A 19,627-nucleotide genomic window follows, 5' to 3' on the forward strand; every position below is an offset into this window, starting at 1 on the left:
TCTCGTGAACTTATCATACTTAGGTAGGTAGACTAAATGACCCAGAACTTCATTACCTCAGGTAGGATTCTTCAATAAAGTCAGATATTAAAGTTAAATATGCTAACTTTGAGTTGATTTGGTTTTATAATACTTTAAGAAACGATATAGTGTTAACAATATATTTCAAACAACAGTATAAAATAAGTACACAATCTCTTCAACGTCTCGTATAAAAAGAATGTAGAAAAATAATCTAGGTTGGAAGTTTAGGCTGTTTTGTACTCGGTGTGCTGTTCATCCAGGGGGATGCTGCAGGTTTCGCCATCCTCAGGGAGCCACCGGCGCACCCAAGGCGAAAAGAGTTCGGGGTTCGTCTTCGGCCTGATTCCAGGTGTCAGGAGGCTGACGGGGATGCCGATCACTAGGACGCTCAAACAGCCGATGAGACCGTAGTGAAAAACAGAAATCCTGAATGGCCAGAATACCTGTTCAACGGCTTCCACGCTGGCCATGCTGCAACATGAAAAACACATAAATACATGTTTTGTACATAAGTACACAAAGTTGAGCTTTTCTTGAAAAAAATATTGAAACTTGTAAAACTGCCCAATTTGTCAAAGTTATAAAATCCTCTAGGGAAGTATGATAAAATTGATTAATACGACTAGGCATGACAATTTTAAAGGTAAGTAAGAAAACTCTTCAAGGTCATTTAGTCATTTCCTGTTAAGAAGCATCAGTCGATTTGTACGCTCCGAATCAGTATGACTTCCAGTATGAAGTCCAATGGATATGACAGCTGTAATCAACCTGAATGTAGCAGTTCCCTAAAAGCACTTCCAGGTCATTTAGTCATTCGTGGTTAACAGGAAATAGACAATTTGCACGCTCCAAGTCATTTTGCCTTCGGTAATATGGACCGTAAGTCCATTAGATGTCAAAGCTATTACCCGTATGCAGTTAGCAGTTCTCTAACAGCTTTTCAAGCTCATTTAGTCATCTCTGGTTAAGAGAAAATAGGCAATTTGCACGCTGCGAGTCAATTTGTCTTAAGTACTATGAACTGTAAGTCCACTAGATGTCACAGCTGTAGCCAATCTGCAAGTAGCAGCTCACTAAAAGCTTTTCAAATTCGTTTAGTCATCTCTGGTAAAGAGGAAATAGGCAATTTGCAAGCTACGAGTCAATTTATCTTCCGTACTATTGACTGTAAGTCTAGTAGATGTCATAGCAGTAGTCAACCTGCAAGTAGCAGTTAACTGAAAGCACTTCAAAGTCATTTAGTCATTCGTTATGAGGCAATACACAATTTGTACTCTCCGAGTCAGAATGACTTCTTAATTAAGGATCGTAAGTCCAGGAGATGTGGCAGTTGTTGTCCAGCTGCAATTAGCAGTTCACTAAGAGCTTTTCTAGTTGGTTGTTCAAATTTCATCGGTTGTTCTCGCTAAAAACAACCACCAACTGGTGAATTATTTTATAAAATATCGCTTCAATTATTTTCTAACTCTCTTGAAACATCTTGTGGTTTTCTTGTTCGGAGTTGTATAGTTTTGAATTAGATCAAATGCTGGGCGGTCCAATTTATTTTTTACATTATGCAGTCGATAAATACAACTTAAATGCATATAATTTTTGAAGGTGATTTTTAAAAAAACATAAAGAAAAACCTAATGCTTGGTGCAAAACAAAATGTAAGTTTACGTTACGTGATCTGTGGTGTTAATGTCGAAGATAGAAAACAAATTATCCTGAAAACAATTGAAGAAAAGATGTTTTTAAAACGTTTCTCCCTTTGTATTTCGAATATTAAAGATAACGATTTCCGGAAATATTTCAGCTCCCTAAGATCACGTTCCGTCCGTATAGATTTATTTCTAGACGTTATATAGACATGGGGAAAAGTTTTGCTTTCTGTTCAAAATAAGGCTTTCGGTATGTTACCTGGTTAAATTTACGAAGCTTTGACAGCCGTCTACCCTCATCGGTTTGACAGGATACTTCAAGAGTCCTTTGACAGCTGCCACTTGATTACCTGCCATGATCCAGGTCATCAGACTTATACTGAACAACCCACCTACAAAGGCACCCTGAAAATGGAAGTTTTAATATTAGAATTTACCTTTAAAAATTATTGCAAGGTTGTTAGTCAAAGATGAAAGGATCTGAATGATATAAGAATCTTTGATTTTTATTTAAATTTGTTTAAACATTATTTTCTTATTTTTTGGGTTTATTATTCGAAATATTAAGATAAATAATCTTTATATAAAGGATTTGTTGAAATGAAAAAGTCAGTGTCACGAGCGGGATTCGAACCCACGACCTTCTGCTAAACACGCCGCTGCTCTACCACTTCTGAAGTCGCGATAGCTCAAGGTCGTGGGTTCGAATCCCGCTCGTGACAATGACTTTTTCATTTCAACCATTACCTTACAGAAAGATTAATTAATTGAAAGAAGTTATTTGGTCAATCGGACCACGAAATATAATGGATTTATTAAGTTAAATATAACTTACAGGTGTATTGGCACATGGGAAAAGAATTCCGAGGATGAAGATCCCAAGCGATGTTCCTGTCGTGACACCTCCGAAACTTGAAGCCATCTAAAAAAAAGTTATGTTCAAATTTTACAGTATTAGTTTAATATTGATTAATATCGTGAAACCCACTCACCTCGAGAATTTGTCCCATGTTCTCGATGACCATGACCATGAGGACGCATATGGCGCCGGTCACGAGGACTATGATCCTCATGATCTTCCCGGCGTACTCTTCCCTGATCTTTGGAGGCAAAAAGGGAGAGATGAAGTCCTCGAACACAGTGCCGGCTATCGTGTTCAGGCTCGTCGACATGGTGCTGAGAGCCGCGCTCACAATGCCGGCTATGAACAATCCAGGAAGACCTCTCACTTGCTTGGCCACGTTTGTGACGAAAAGCGGAAGGATCTGATCTCTCCTCGATATAATCTTTTAATTTAAACAAAAAATTTGTAATAATCCAAACGTCAATAACTAGCAAAATGGTACCTTAGCCGTCAAAGGATCGCAAGACTGGTACGCGGTGTACATCACAAGGCCGAGAGTCATTGAAAGTATGGCGAATATGATGACCCCTATCGTCATTAAAATAATTGAGCTGGAAAAGCCAAAGGTAACAGGAATGTTTTGAACTTTTGAAAGTCGAGGACTCACCGGTACGCCTGTCGGTACGATGAGACGGATATGAACCTCTGGACGACTCCGGGGTTCACGGCCAGCTGGGCCGTCCAGGTGAAAAAAAGGCCGAAAGTCACCGACCAGAAGCTCATCCTCAACGTAGGATCAGGGTCCATTCTGAAAACAAACGAAAAAAAATTGTTCACGCCTCATTTTGCCTAACAACTAAAAATCTGTTAAGTGATGAGGTTCTGAATAAACAAAACATTTTTTCATGTCTTGTCATTGTCATTCAGCAAATTAATCGATAATTATATAAATTACAATATGTTTCGTTCTGTTTTGCTCTTTTGAACCGCTTTTTCTGTCCACTTACACTAAGAACTCGATCCTTCCTCCTTCTTGAGCAGCGTCGAGGACCTTCGTGAAGCCCCCGACGCTGTTGAACCCTAGGACGAGGACTGCTATGGCAGAACAAAGCATCAGAAATCCCTGAAGGGTGTCCGTCCAAACTACAGCTCGTAAGCCACCCTTGAACATTTAAAAAAATTAATAAAATGCTTTAAAAAAAGCATAAAATTTAATTACCAAAGTGGTGTAGAATATGCAAACGGCGCATAGGACGGCAGTTATTATATGTATATTCGCTCCAGACACTGCAAACGACAAAAAAAATATGTCATTTTGCTTTAATTTGTTAATTGTTTTTAAGGCAGACAAATTTTGTAAAATTTTTAAATTATTTCTAGCCCTCCATCATAAACTTTTTGGCCCTTGAAGGAAAATAAAATAGTATAAATTGACATCAACTGTTGTTGATTAAAAAAAAACTTATAGTTAAAAAATAACACACCCTTCTAAAAAAATGTTATTTCACATAGTTATAATTGATTTTTAATTTTTTTTATTTTTTGACCTGATAGAATATTCGCGGAAATTTTCTCATTTCGTGAATGTAACCACTTGTAAGTGGTCAATTCTCTCCTAAATCCGTACAATTATAAGGTACGAAAGAAAAAAAAACAAATATATGTTTACCAATAATAGCTTCAGCCTTGCTAGAAACTGAACAGGACGAGGATGAGCGGACCACGGACGGCCTTCAGGTCCAGAAAAACGATTTAAAACGCTTAAAATTGGATCAGAACGAAATCGACCAGAAACCGTGCGACCATAAAATATCACGTTTGCGAAAATAAGCAGATCTGAAAGGAATTGCCGTAAGAAAACGAATAAAAGTTGTGTTTTAAAATTTTGGCCGAATTCTATAGACAGGGTGAAAATCAATTCGAATTTATTGAGCCCCCTTTTTGAATTTTTTTTTAAATCTTCTTGTTAAAACATTTTTTGTAAATCTTGGTATAAAAGACCAGTTTAGTGGCAAAAGACAAGAAAAAAATCGTACGAGTGTTTCCGACAAAACCGCCCCCATAAATAAGACCCAAATCCTTACCTTGGTTAAATGCCAGTGCTGGTCCGTATATTACAATCGGTACAAAGGTTATCTGTAATTTATTTATTTATTTTATTAATTGTACCCCGTGGGCACGACAAAGATTTGTGTTTGTTCCCATACTAACCAGTGATAAAGCGTTCAGCAGTGATGCGATAACTCTGATTTTATAATTAAATCTTCTCTCCAGGTACTTAAAAAAACAAAACAAGAGAAATGTATTAGATAAATGTGTCGTGTTTAGTGACCGTTAGCCCATGATTATTTGGAGATCGTGAAGTTTTACAAAATCATTTTCTTTATCGTGCCAACGTTTCGATCATTATTGAGATCATCTTCAGGGCTCAGTGTTTGTTTTCCGTGTAGATGTTGCCCGCGACTCGACACTCTCAACACAATAGAAAAGAATGACACATCTACGGAAAACAAACATTTTAAGCCCTGAAGATGATCTCAATAAAGGTCGAAACGTTGGCAAATGTTTTTGTAAACCTACGTCACACCAGACCGCATCTCACGATCTCCAAATAAGTATTAGATAAAAATTCACAGACCATGTTAAAAGGGATTCAAAAAGAAAAAATATATCTTCATCGTATTCAATGTTTTTAAGTTTAATTAAAACTAATTAAGAGATTTAAACAAAAAAAATATATCACTGACAGGTAAAAAATTCCATCCAATTGATTTTTTTTTTCATTTTCTCGATAAAAGAAAATTCTACCCTTAATTTGTCCCATTGTTTGTACCAATAAATAAGTGTGTATGTTTATTCCAAAACAAGGATAAAAGATTTTTCAATGTTTACTTTTTACGGAATTTATGATGTTTATTCAGTCTGATTTGAATTCTGAAGCAATAAACTGTTTAGTTTTCAACTTTGTTTTCTTAATTTCAATTTTTAAACTTAAAAATGCCACTTAGTGTTGAGGATGTTGGGTATGATGTGGGACTTTTTTACGAGGGTTCGCAACAGCAGAGGTCATATAAACCCTCAGGATGAAGGTGTTTTTGAAAAAAAAAAAAAAAAAAACATTTGTAAGTTTGTCAGGTTCGAATGAAGGCCCAGCTGGCCGTGAACCCCGGAGTCGTTCAGAGGTTCATATCCGTCTCATCCTACCGACAGGCGTACCGGTGAGTCCTCGATTTTCAAAAGTTCAAAACATTCCTGTTACCTTTGGCTTTTCCAGCTCAATTATTTTAATGACGATAGGGGTCATCATATTCGCCATACTTTCAATGACTCTCGGCCTTGTGATGTACACCGGTACCAGGATTCGAACCCGGGACCTTTAAGCGCCGTAACAACGCCTAAACCGTTACGGCCATTGAGGCCCCTGGCACATATTGATGATGGGCGTTCCATCAGGTATGAGGCTATTGCCATCGGAGTTACCTACGAAACTCTGCGAGACGCCGTTAAATATTTTTGAGAAACTGGGTCCTACCATAGACCGGTTCTGGACGCCCTAGGGTAACAGAACTACAGGATGACCGTTTTTTGAGTTTGAGAATTTTGCGAAACCGCACAGGAGATTCGAGGTGACCAAATTTCTGAACGCACCGCTCAAAGAAGATAAAATCAGTATGGACTGATGACTTTTCGCCCCGTAAGAGAACCAGACAAGAACACACAAAATTGCACGGCTCCCATTTGCTTGAGAACACAGCCATTGGTCTTTGGACACTTTTCACACTTTTACAGTGGAGATTTGCTCTAAGATCTTCAGATTGGCGTGAAAGAGTGTGGATAAGGCGAATGAAAGGTACGAAACCTGTAGTTTTTCCCAGAGCCGACCTTTACAACGTAGCTCAGTGATGATGTGGGCGGAAATTTCAATGGAGAGTCGCATAGATTTGGTCGTTGTTCGTGGATGGTCTTTTGGATCATCATGCGTTGCCTATCCTCGATTAAATCAGCGACAATCCTATTCTAATGCACGACAATGCCCGTCTACATGTCGCTCGCATAGTACAAACCTTCAACAGCATAACAACAGGGTTTCAGCCTGGCCAGCCCGTTCTCCAGACTTGAACCTCATCGAACATTTATGGAATAGCCTCAAAAGACGAATAACAGCCCGTCCATCCTGATACTACTGACATATATACAAATCAAGTTATATTACAAATGGGTAGAATTTTTTGCCTGTCAGTTTATATAATTGTTCTTTTAAATCGATTATTAATTATTAAAAATATAGTCAAAATTTTAGACAAACTTACTTCGTACAGCGAGACGAGCTGGAGCTTGTAAAAAACGGGGAGGAAAAGGGTCGCCGTCACGCCTCCGACGAACGCGTTGGTCACGTTGGCGAGGAAAAACTGCGTCCCGTATGTGTAAATTTCCGTCGGGACGCCGAGGAGTGTCACGCCAGATATATAGCTGAAAAAGAGCGTTTATTTTCTATTAAAACAAAAAAAATACAGCCTAACGCCAGGTGCAGAACCCTTGTGATCCCTTTAGAACGTATTTTTTTGGTAATCCTGGGATAAAAGAGCACATGAACAACCTCTAAAACTCTCGACAAATTATGACAAGCTACAGAAGTAGTAATGGAGGTTTGAAATGCAAACAAAACCTATTGGACAAGAATTAAACGAATCAATTATATTGCAGTAGTGTAAAAAAAACAAAAAACTACGTAAGTATCAGCTAGTGTCTTTTTCTGCGATGCAAGAGGAACAAATTAATTATACCAACCTTCTAAAAAAGGTATTGGAGGCTTGAAATAAACGAAAACCTATTGGACAAGCGATAAATGAATCAATTATATTGCTGCACTGTAAAAAAAAAGGAAAAACTACGTAAATATAAGCTAGTGTCTCTTTTTTCTGCGATGCAAAAGGAACCAACTAACTATGCCAACATTCTAAAAAAGGTATTGGAGGCTTGAAATAAATGACAAACTATTGGACAAGCGATAAATGAATTAATTACATTGGTGTACTGTAAAAAAAGAAAAACTACGTAAATATCAGCTAGTTTCTCTTTTTTCTGCGATACAAGAGGAACCAATTAATTAAGACAATTTTCAAAAAAAAAATCGGAGGCTTGAAATAAACGAAAAACTATTAGATAAGCGATAAATATCTATAATAAATATGGATTTAAATACATAAAAAGTTGAGTGTTTGAAAAAAAAATATTTAAATGTCACCAATTGTATCATTCTTGAGCGATAAAAATTAATTATGTCCACCTCTAAAATAAGTGTTGAAGGTGTTAAATGCAAAAATCTTTCGTACATGCGATAAATAAATAATCGATATTCAATTTGTAAAAAAAAATTAAGTGTAAGAAAAAACAATTATCAGCACGCGTTTTGCGATACCACCCACAATAGATTACATCAGTAAATATTTTTATTTCCTTCAAAAAAACAAGCTCAATTAATGTTTTATGACGATCAAAATAAAAACGCGAGTAAGAAGGCAAACTAAGCTTTAAAAAAATACGCCCTCTGCCACATCCGCACATTCTTCAATTTCACTCTTTATCGCGGTCAATTACTTTATAAACTGTAATATAAAAGACGGTTTACAACTCTCGCCGGCTCTTTTCTCCTCGACGACTGTTTAAAATAACATTTTACGCGAATTTTAACTAACCGGTTTTTTTTATCGGACGTTTCAATTCGAAGTGATAGTCTCTTAACTATCACGAATTGACCAATTGACCAATTTGTTAAGCTCAGTTAATCGGCTGATTCTTCTTAACGAGTCAATAGTTCGCCTTTTGAAGCCGAAGATTGTTAAATTTGACAGGGCTAGGTTTTAAATTCTTGGTGATCTTACTAGGAGTGGGAAGAAATGTCTTGCATAGTAACAAGGATAGGTAAGTTTCTTTTTTTTAATATAATAACACAGTAGAAATGAAGTAGTTAAAACTGGTAGAAATACGCATAACAACTTAAAAGTCAGGGTCAAGTTGAAGATTAGGTAAAACGATTTGACGACTTATTTTTCAATGAGAGAAACAACATATTTAGCAATGATAAAAAATTTAAAAATATCTTATTTTTACAGACACTTTCGTCCTTAGAGACAACTTAACCTTAAAAAAAAGTCTTTATATTGAGAGGATGTGCTCTTTTATAACATAGAGTAAATTTTAATTTTTACTCACCTCGAGACGAGTGAGACGGCCACAGGCACCATGCCCATCCGCTTTCCACCGAGTAGGTACTCCGAGACGGAGTCCTGCTGCTTGAAGCAGCCGAAGTAGAGTCCGATCACTGAAGACGTGGCCAGCATCAGGCTGAAGACCGAATACTCGGCCCAGTCGAACAGGGTTTCGTCGAAAGAGGTCGAGTTCATTCTGTAATCAAAGGCAACTTCTGGCAAATCCCAGGTCGCACGACGGGATAAATTTTATCACTATTCAATTAAACTGAATCATTTGCCTAGTGAGACTTTTGTCAAAGCCCAGGCAGGTTTAAATGTCTCTTTGTCTTTTAAATTAGCCGGAAAATCCGTGAACTATGTCTAATCGGAAGAACAAGGAACAAGGTATTTTGAGATTAAGCCTCAAGACGACCAAAGCATGTTTTATCATCTTTTATTATAATAATATTATAAGGTAATAACGAATAATTAATTAAGCATTTTTATATAATTTATATATAGGTTTGGAATGAAAAGAAAAATTATTGGGCTGGCAATAAATGGTTCAAATATATTCGTATGTAAATTTGTAAAAACGAAATTGGAAACAAAAAACATATAATTATCAAAAAGGGTCTCTTGCTTTTGGAGATACCGGAGTCCACAAATTATTTAAGTCAACCTCTAAAAAAAAACTATTGAGGTTTCAAAAAAACCAACTATTGGACAGGAGATAAATGAATAATTTATATTGAATAAATAAGTAAAAACGGGAGTGAGAAAACAACAAAGTGTCTCTTTTTTATGGCGATGCCGGACAAATTATTTAAGTCAACCTCTAAAAAAAGTATTGGGGTCTCAAATTAAAAAAAAAATCTATTGGGCAGGAGAAAAATGAATAATCTGTATTGAATAAATAAATAAAAACACTGGTGAGGAAACAACAAAGTGTATCTTTTTTATTGCGATGCCAGACAAATTATTTAAGTCAACCTCTAAAAAAAGTATTGGGGTTTCAAAATTAAAAAAATATCTATTGGGCAGGAGATAAATGAATAATCTGTATATTGAATAAATAAGTAAAAACGGGAGTGAGAAAACAACAAAGTGTCTCTTTTTTATGGCGATGCCGGACAAATTATTTAAGTCAACCTCTAAAAAAAGTATTGGGGTTTCAAANTTTCAAATGCAAATAATAAATATTTGAATCATCTACATTGATAAAATACGTAAAAACACGAGTGACAGTAAAGACAACATGTAAATTACCAAGAAAAGATTCATTTTTTTGGTAATACCGGGGCCGCAAATTATGTCAACCTCTAAAAAAATTCATCAAAGGTTTGAAATTTAAAAAAGAACTATTGTACAACCGATCAATGATTTATATATATTGATGTAAACTTATAAAAACGAAAGAGAGAGAGAAAAAAAATTCATGTAAATATCACCAAGAGTCTCTTTTTGGGCGATACTGAGGCGGCAAATGAATTATGTCAACCTCTAGAAAAGTGTATTAGAGGTTTTAAATTAAAAACTATTGGACAGCCGATAAATGACTTATTTATATTGATGTAAATTTGTAAAAACGAAAGTGGGAGAGAAAAATCATGTAAATATCACCAAGAGTCTCTTTTTTGGCGACACTGGGGCAGCAAATTAATTATGCCAACCTCTAAAAAAGGGTATTAGAGGTTTTAAATTAAAAAAACTATTGGTAAGCCGATAAATGACTTATCTATATTGATGTAAGTTTGTAAAAAAGAAAGTGAAAGAAAAAACATGTAATCACAAGTGTCTTTTTTGGACTGGAGCGACAAAATAATTATTTCAAGCTCTAAAATAAATATTGGAGGTTTGAAATACAGAGAAAAATTATTGGTCTAGCAATATATGAATCATCCGATTTAGATACGTAGAAACGTATATATTTTGCGATTATGCCTCATGACAACCAAAACAGATTTCATCATGTTTTAGAATTCGGATAGTTAATTAACGTTAATTAATTTTGACAAACAAAACATCCTTTTTGTACAGGAAAACAATGAGTAATCGCATCCTTTTTTTATAGATTATCTAGGTCACTGCTGTGACCCACAGGAAGGGACGAGGCCAGACAAAGTGAAAAGTTACTGTAATATTTGACCAGGCGGGAGTAATGTAACTTTTTTTCCAAAGAAAGAGCACACAAAGACAATAGCGGTAAGCCCGACTTTAAGGCAATTAATTTGTTTTTCTACCTACAATAAGACAGTAATAAGCAGGATTGTCTTAAATAAGATTACGTATAGAAAAGATGACAAATACGAAAAACCTATCCAGTAAAGTAGGCAAAAAAATGTGTTTTTGAAAAAAGCAATTCGGATTCGTTTTAACCACCCTTTAAAGCACTTAAATTGATTCCCTTGATTTTTTGTCGCAAACGAAAAGTAAATATTTTTGGACTGGATTAACAGGAAGCACATTGTATCGCGTTTGATAAAAGGGTTGGACATAATTCAATTTTTTTTCAGTTGATAACAGGCAATTAATTCAATTTAAACCTAAGTGATAATAGGCGATAATCTTTGAAGTATCTGATTGAAATGTTTTATGTAAAAATTAGATTAAACAAAACCCAGTCTGTTCCAATACTGACTTTCACATCCTTACGCGGATGACAGCCCATTCTGTCTTCTTGGCGGAATCCGACCTAAACAATCTCCAACATCCAAGAACACCTTGATCTTCTCAAAAGGTGCCCAAAGTGGAGAAAGAATGAAAAAACAGTCTTGCCCTCTACTGTACCTCAGTAACTAGGAGGTACCGACATCCACCCCCAGCCTTGTACCATTACGAGATTTAAGAGAGATATAAACGTTAGATTTATCCAAGTATTAAGACTTTTAGAACTGAAATCTGTCTCGACTGTCAAAACAAAACTAGCTCTTTACAAGAAATTACTGCGAACGCTTTGGACATAAGGAGTGGAACTATGGAGTTATGCCAAGCCGTCAAATTATCCTCAAAATGTCCAAACTTACTACGTCACTAATGTCACTATCCATAACGTCACCATCCATTTGACAAAGCATCCGGAAGTTCCAAACCATACTTTCGATCCATCCCTACTGCCTTTACCTAAGGTTTCCCATTCTAAGAAGTTCGCGTTGAACGACAAAGGTGTTGAAACCTCCTAACCCCAAATCATGTTAAGTACCAGTATTGGCAGGTTTCTCGTAACCAGTACTGGCTAGAAATTCCAAAATATTCAATGCACGTGCTACACGTGGGCTGACATGATCAACGTCCGTATTCAGGAAAAAGTACAGAAATCTCATGTTTCTCATGAATTTTCGGTTGAATAATGTGTCACGACCTGTTTTTTTTTGTCTTTTTTTAACAAGTCAATGGGATTTCGAAAATGTAAAAACAAACCAATATTGGAATTTTTCTTATGGAAATGTAATCTGGTGCGGATGGAAAGCTAATGTGATCAGTCCTGGCAGGTTCCATTAACAATGCTGGTTTTTTTTTAATCCTAGGTTTAACGGCTTTTCAAGTACAAAAAAATCAATATTGACTTTTGTATATATAATAATTAAATAATTATTAAAAAAACTTAAAGAAAACAAATTTCAGCCAACATTAAAAAAGTTCTTAACGAAAAATTCCTTAAACCTAAATTTCCCCTGATTCATTTTTATTTATTTTTCTTAGAAGATAATGTGAAAACGTATTTATAAAAGGGCTTATAATGTCAAAGAGCAATAATTTTTGCCGACTGTGAGGGAAAAAAAAAAAGCTCAGCTTTTTTTTAATCTAGGGAAATTCTGCCTGCTCATTGATAAAGCGTTTTACCTAAGGATTTAATCATTGCAATTTAACTGAGTCCGTTTACGGGAAAATAATTTTCAAATTGTTACTGTACAAACCCAATATTTGGGCTGTTAGCGAGAGCGGTTGAATTTGGCGACTCTGTGGCTCGACCTCTCCAAAACTTCCGCCCAGTTGACGAATCTCATAGAAAATTTTGGACAAGGCCGAAATTTCTGCGAGAGAGAGAACACATCGCACGTGATAACAGCGGATATCTCCCTCCGTTATCTCTTAAGTGGAATACCGCGAATGTTCAATTAAAAGTTTTGGGGGGTCGACTTTCGAATATTTATTAAAAAAATCGGCCTCTTAAAGCCCTGTAGAATCTTCATTAATATTTACTTAAAAAACGATTACGTCTAAGTGTATTTACTACTTGTAAAAATATAGATTTTTGATATTTTTATTCTTTTTTATTGGTCAAGATTGTTTCCAGAAAAAATCCGACAGTATACTTAGATTATAATTTACAATGTTCAAAAAATATTATTTTTTTCCGGAGTTTCATTTGGGTTTTGTTTTATAGATTTTAAAAATATAATAACATTAGTGTGTGTACAATATTGTTTTAAGTTATAAAAAGTTAAATATTGTTAAATGTAATAAAAATAAGTCTGAGTTTTTTGGAAAAGGAATGTGTTGGATAATGCCTAATTGGTAAATTAATTATGTTCAAGTTCTAAAATTGGTATTGGAGGTTTAAAATGAAAAGAAAAACTATTGAACTGGTGATAAATGCATCACCTATATTGATGTAAATTTGTAAAAACGAAAGTGAAAGAAATACAAGCCATCATCATCAAGTAACCTTTTTGGAGATGCCGGAGGGGGAAATTTAATTATGTTAAGCTCTAAAATAAGTATTGAATGTTTCAAATGCAAATAATAAATATTTGAATCATCTACATTGATAAAAAACGTAANACTTGAAAGAAATACACATCATCATCACCGAGTGTCTTTTTTGGAGATGCCGGAGAGGGAAAATTAATTATGTTAAGCTCAAAAAAAAGTATTGAATGTTTCAAATGCAAATAATAAATATTTGAATCATCTACATTGATAAACTACGTAAAAACACGAGGGACAGTAAAGACAACATGTAAATTACCAAGAAAAGATGCATTTTTTTGGTAATACCGGAGCCGCAAATTATGTCAACCTCTAAAAAAATGCATGACTAATAAATGACTTATCTATATCGATGTAAACTTGTAAAAACGAAAGAAAGAGAAAGAGAAAAAGAGAGAGAGAGAGAGAGAGAGAGAGAGAGAGACAAAAATCATGTAAATATCACAATTTTTTTGCGATACCGGGGAGACAAAAAAGGGTATTAACGGTTTTAAATTTTTAAAAAAATTATTGGGCATGTAATAAATAATTCATCTATATTACTGTAAATGTGTAAAAACGAAAATGAAAAAAAATACACATCATTATCACCAAGTGTCTTTTTTAGAGGCGCCAGAGGGACAAATTAATTATGTTAAGCTCTAAAATAAGTACCGAATGTTTCAAATACAAAGAATAAATTTATTAATCAACCCCTAAAAAAGGGTATTAGAGGTTTTCAATTTAAAAAAAAAACTATTGGGCAGGTAATAAATGATTCATCTATATTGATGTAATTTTGTCAAAACGAATGTGAAAGAAAAAACATGTAATTATTACCAAATGTCTCTTTTTTTGCTGGAGCGACAAAATAATTATTTCAAGCTCTAAAATAAATACTGGATGTTTGAAATGAACAGAAAAATTATTGATTGGACTAGCAACACTAGCAACAAATGAATTTATTAGAAAATATATATTATTAGAAACTTTTGAAACTATTAAAATAACATATTCTTTGAACATTTTTCTGTAGTTTCTTTTGAGATTTGTTTTATAGATTTTAAAAATTAAACAATACCAGTGTGTACAATATTTTTTAAGTTATAAAAAGTAATATATTGTTAAATGTAATAAAAATAAGTCTGAGTTTGTTGAAAAAAGGAGTGAGTTGAATAAAAGTGAAAGTAGAACTTGAGAAATTCCATCGCCGAGTCTATTGGCCTAATTTATCTCTAGAAAGAGAAGCAATGGGAATCTTTCCGGCCTAGGTTTATCGGTTAAGTACATAATAAGCAATAGTTGAAATAAAAGAAATATGATATTTTCGCACGTCTTTGCATTCAGACGCTATCAGAGTTTGTCGAGTTATCTAATGGTTGAAGATAGGTCTGGTTTACCTTGGGATTTGTTGGGCTCGAGATCCTCAGAGATGTTTCAGGCTCCGTCGAATTAAAATATTAAGGATTGACATGTAAGGCCGTCGACCCGTTCGGATTTAGAACCGTTTTAATTTTAAACCCGCGGGGGGATAAGCGAATGACTCCGGTCGGACCTAGGACGAAGGGTATCTGGCCTGTCCTTGTTCCTGATTGGGATCGAAAGCTGTGTCAGCATTCTAGAACCGTACGTTCACACACTTCACACTTTTTTCTTTCTTCTGTTTCTGTTTGCACGGTGCTTGACACCGTTCTTGGTCCGACTGGTGCGTCTGGCTTCGCAGTGCGCTGGCGCGCTTATCCCCGCCATCGATGCCAGATCCATAACGGGTTACGAAAGATTTGAAAGTCAAACCAGATTAAAAAATTTAAAATAAAACTGAAGTTTAAGAACAGCTTAAGAATCAGAAGAAAAAAATCATGCTTATGGATATTTGGAGTATTACAACTTCCACACATCTCGAATAACAAAGTCCCAAAGATTGATTTATGTTGATCCATCATAGGTCTCGTTATAAAAGGTCAAAAGCTCTTTACTACAATGAAAATATTAGACGTGAGAAAGAAACAATAATATTACTTTAACTAGACAATCATGTCTGTGTATATAATGGAAATGATCACAAAAACCAGTACAAAAACACAACATCGCTTCTTTGAGAATGACAGAACTATAATTACAAACAGAAGGATAAATTTGATTGAATAAGTGTAACTGTGCCGACGATTATCGCAATGATCCAACGTGTGTATGATTTTTATGATTTTCATTGACAAAGGCCAAAAAAATCCAGTAAGAAACAAGAAAAATGCTTTGTCCCGATAATCCTGGCTTGTCTATCGTTACTGTACATCACGAACATCATGAGCAGTATGATTTCTATGATTTTCATGAGCAAAGGTCAAAAAATTCCAGAAAGAAACGAGAAAAACGCTTTGTCCCGATAATCCCGGCTTGTCTATAGTTACTGTACATCACGAACATCATGAGCAGTATGATTTCTATGATTTTTATGGGCAAAGGTCAAAAAATTCCAGAAAGAAACGAGAAAAACGCTTTGTCCCGATAATCCCGGCTTGTCTATCGTTACTGTTCATCACGAATATCATGAGCAGTATGATTTTTATGATTTTTATGGGCAAAAGTCAAAAAATTCCAAAAAGAAACGAGAAAAATGCTTTGTCCCGATAATCCTGGCTTGTCTATCATTACTGTACATCAAGGACATCATGAGCAGTATGATTTTTAGGATTTCCCTGACTAAAGCAAAAAAAATTCTAGAAAGAAACATGAAAAACCGTTTGTCTGGATAATCCTAGTTTTTTTACGGTTATGATACATCATGGACATCATGGACATCATGATCAGTATGATATTTATGATTTTCATTGACAAAGGGAGAAAAATTCGAGAAAGAAACTTGAAAAACGGTTTATCTTGATAATCTTGGTTTTTCTATGATTATGATACATCATGGACATCATGATAAGCATAATTTTTAGGACTTCCATAGACAAAAGCAAAAAAAAATTCTAGAAACAAACATGAAAAACGGTTTGTCTCCATAATCCTGTCTGTGGTTAATGTACATCACGGATATCATGACATGCATCATGATCAGTATGATATTTATGATTTTCATTTACAAAGGCCAAAAATTCCAGAAAGGAACTAGAAAAACCAGAAAAATAATTTGTCCCGATAATTCTGGCTTGTCATTGGTTATTGTATATGAACAACATGACGTGACATCATGAGAAGTATGATGTTTATGATTTCCATTGACAAAAGAAAAAAATTCCAGAAAAAAAGGACAAATGCTTTGTTTCCATAATTCTGGCTTGTCTATGGTAATGATACATCGTGGACATCTTTACATCACATGATCAGTAAGATTTTTATGATTTCCATTCAAAAAATCCAGAAAAAAATGATCTGTCTCGAATCCGGGCATATAATTAACGGGAAGAAAAAGGAAATCGATTTTGATCTATGATTACACCCATGATCATAACTGATTTTCCTTTTAAAAAATAGCAAAAATTTGTACAATTCGAGAACGAAATATGTCAGCCTCGATAATCCTGCCTTGTCTATGGCTATGATTCGTCATGAGCATGTTTACAAAAATCAATACATCCCCAAACACAATGTAAACTCTTCTGTATAAATTGCTGGACTGTAAGTAATATGCAGAAGAAGACGATTGATATGAATCTATTACTGTATAAATGATCATCGTAATGATCCATCATAAGAATGATTTGGCCGATTTTCCTCTTAAAAATTGGCAAAAATTCGTACAATTCGAGAACGTAATAATACAAGTCTATGACTATGATTCATCGCGAGCATGTTTACAAAAATCAATACATCCCAAACCCAACAGTTCTTCTATAAAAATAGCTCAATTACAAGGGGAAAGAATAAAATTTATTATATATAAATGTGCCCGATCGATCATGATCTACTATTGAAATCCTCGTTCGTCTAGCAAAGCCTCATGCACTTCTAGACAAAAAGCCTGCGATTTTTCAAAACTGAATACGAGACAATAACAATTGACAAAATAAAAACCGAACAGATCCGGGTGGAATTTTGTAATTGGCCGAGGGAGAACAGCGAGATTAGACGGACCGGAAAAAAACATTATTAGAAACATGATTAACGAAGGTCAGAATCAGACGGTCGAGATTTTACTCGGGGGTCAATTTGGTCAAACACAACTCACACAAAAAAAAAATACTTTCTTGCAAAAATTTATCTAATACGAAATTTTTTATATATATAAATCTTTATGTTAAATATTTATTTATTGTCTAAACAAGGAAGAAAAACGATTCACTTTTTGGTTTTGGCTCTTTTGCTGCGAATAAGGGCCAAAAATGATTTTTTATTTATTTCTCCTTAATAATAATCGCCTTGGAAGAAAAAAGTACAGAACTACCCTCAAGAAAAAATGTTAATGACGAATCAAACATTTTGATGGGCCTGTATGTTCTATATTGAGCTGGATAAGGTGTATGTACAGATTAGTTTGTCGACATTTAAAGGCTTGAAATTTTGATTTTTAATTGTTGTTGTTCTGTTCTTGGGGAAAACCCGAAAAGTTGGGTAAATAGAGTTGGCCAACAGGCAAAAGAAATTTCAGACTGTCAGTTTGCTTAATCACAACAAAACGTTTCTGTTGAAGTACGAGTGATGGAAATTTTTTAAAAACAACTAAGACGAAAGTGGCAATTAAGAACGAAAGGAATAATAACGATTATTATCATTTGAAAAATGACGGTTTAAATAGGTGTGTTTTCCTTTTAAATCGTGGTCTTCCTTATGGTGGTTTCGTTATTCTTAAGAAATTGACAGTCAATAGTGCATAGAACTGTCAAACGATTCACTTTCTATGTTTTGATTGAAAACAAAAATAGATTTTAATTAGTGAAACCGTTGTTCGCGCATACAAAGCGTGGAAATTGGAAATTTAACAATTTCGCGATGTTTTTCATCCGGAAATTCTATTCTAAAGAATTAACAAATTACAAAAAAAAAGGAAGCAAGTCCAAGGATGCTGAATCACAACCCGTTTGTACTCGACTCAAGGCTAGATGAAATCTTCGTTCATACATTATAAAATAGTTAAATGTACGTTGTGCACAATATTTTAAAATTTTGCATTTGTATTGGATCAATTTGTATTTCGAAATATTGAAAAGAAAATTACATAAACGTAAATAGCTTAATCTATGTAACTTCTTGATTTATGTTTGTAATTTGTTAATTATTATGTTTTTTGACAGGTTTACCTTGGTTTGTTTCAGCAAGAAAAATTATGCAGAAATGTCGAGAAAAAAAAGACGAATTTATACGTACGAGTCCATTCGATGTGATTCCGGCCGGCGATCTCTGTGAGTCTGCGTGTCTGCGTGCAGCAATCCGCGGTGAAGTGTTAGCCGGAGAAGACTGCAGCAGTCGACACGCACTTTCAAAAACGGGACGCCTTTTCGACGCGCACATTTGAGCGCACATCCCCACTTCACGTGGTCTTGACTTTCTCGGCGTGTCTTCCCGTCGTTGCAGAATGTGAGAATGGGTCGAACGGTGCCAAAAAAAATTAATCTCGGTAAAGATCCACCAATGTCCGATATCCCGCAAAAAGTGCAAATCTAAGAGAATCAGACATCAACCATCGATAGTTAATAATGCAATATCGGAACAGAATTGAGATGGTCGATTGATCAAAGTTACATTTTGTGACCAGTTTAAACAAAATCGATCGTTCAAAATTCATCATTTCCTCACAAAAAAATTTCCGTGTCAATATAATTGCCAATATGAGAACAGAATTGATATGGTCAACTGATCAAAGTTGCATTTTTTGACCAGTTTGAGAACAAATCGATCAAAGTTCATCACCCACCTGACATAAAATGTTCAATTTCAACTATGAAATGATCAAAGTTACATTTTTTTGGAAAGATTAAAATCAATTGATCATAGTTCATCAATTACATGATAAAAATGTACACATTTCAACATAATTGGCAATATCAGAACATGATTTATACGATCAAATGATCAAATTTGATTCATCACCCACCTGACATAAAATAGACAATTTCAACTATGATACGATCAAAGTTACATTTTTTGGACAGATTAAAACCAATGGATCAAAGGTCATCAGTAACATGACAAAAAAAATGCATCATTTCAACATAATTGGCAATATCAGAACAGGAATGATATGGTCAACTGATCAAAGTTGCATTTTTTGACCAGTTTGAGATCAAATCGAT

The 19,627-nt window shown here is 34.8% G+C and overlaps 1 protein-coding gene across 3 annotated transcripts; it reads right to left on the reverse strand.

Annotated features, from left to right (window-relative positions):
- Positions 1–147: 147 nt before the first annotated feature.
- On the reverse strand, positions 148–18,981 carry LOC106666007 (sodium-coupled monocarboxylate transporter 2-like). 3 transcript variants are annotated; one of them, XM_024227749.1, is made up of 13 exons: positions 18,702–18,981; positions 8,725–8,916; positions 6,822–6,981; positions 4,723–4,788; positions 4,596–4,647; positions 3,731–3,798; positions 3,519–3,673; positions 3,179–3,319; positions 3,014–3,122; positions 2,660–2,953; positions 2,503–2,589; positions 1,927–2,072; positions 148–495 (listed from the first exon to the last, which is right to left on the reverse strand). In XM_024227749.1, the coding sequence occupies exons 1-13, from the start codon at positions 18,707–18,709 to the stop codon at positions 249–251; spliced, it is 1,725 nt and encodes a 574-aa protein (XP_024083517.1). In that variant the 5' UTR covers positions 18,710–18,981; the 3' UTR covers positions 148–248. The 3 variants fall into 3 exon arrangements, with proteins under 3 accessions (XP_024083517.1, XP_024083518.1, XP_024083520.1); XM_024227750.1 differs by having other exon boundaries at positions 8,725–8,935; positions 18,702–18,978; XM_024227752.1 differs by lacking the exon at positions 18,702–18,981 and adding an exon at positions 14,795–15,112 and having other exon boundaries at positions 8,725–8,935.
- Between the last annotated feature and the right edge of the window lie 646 nt (positions 18,982–19,627).

The sequence above is a fragment of the Cimex lectularius genome, unplaced genomic scaffold (assembly GCF_000648675.2).
Source record: "Cimex lectularius strain Harlan isolate CLEC.00 unplaced genomic scaffold, Clec_2.1 scaffold109, whole genome shotgun sequence".
In the NCBI taxonomy this organism is placed as follows: Eukaryota; Metazoa; Arthropoda; class Insecta; order Hemiptera; family Cimicidae; genus Cimex; species Cimex lectularius.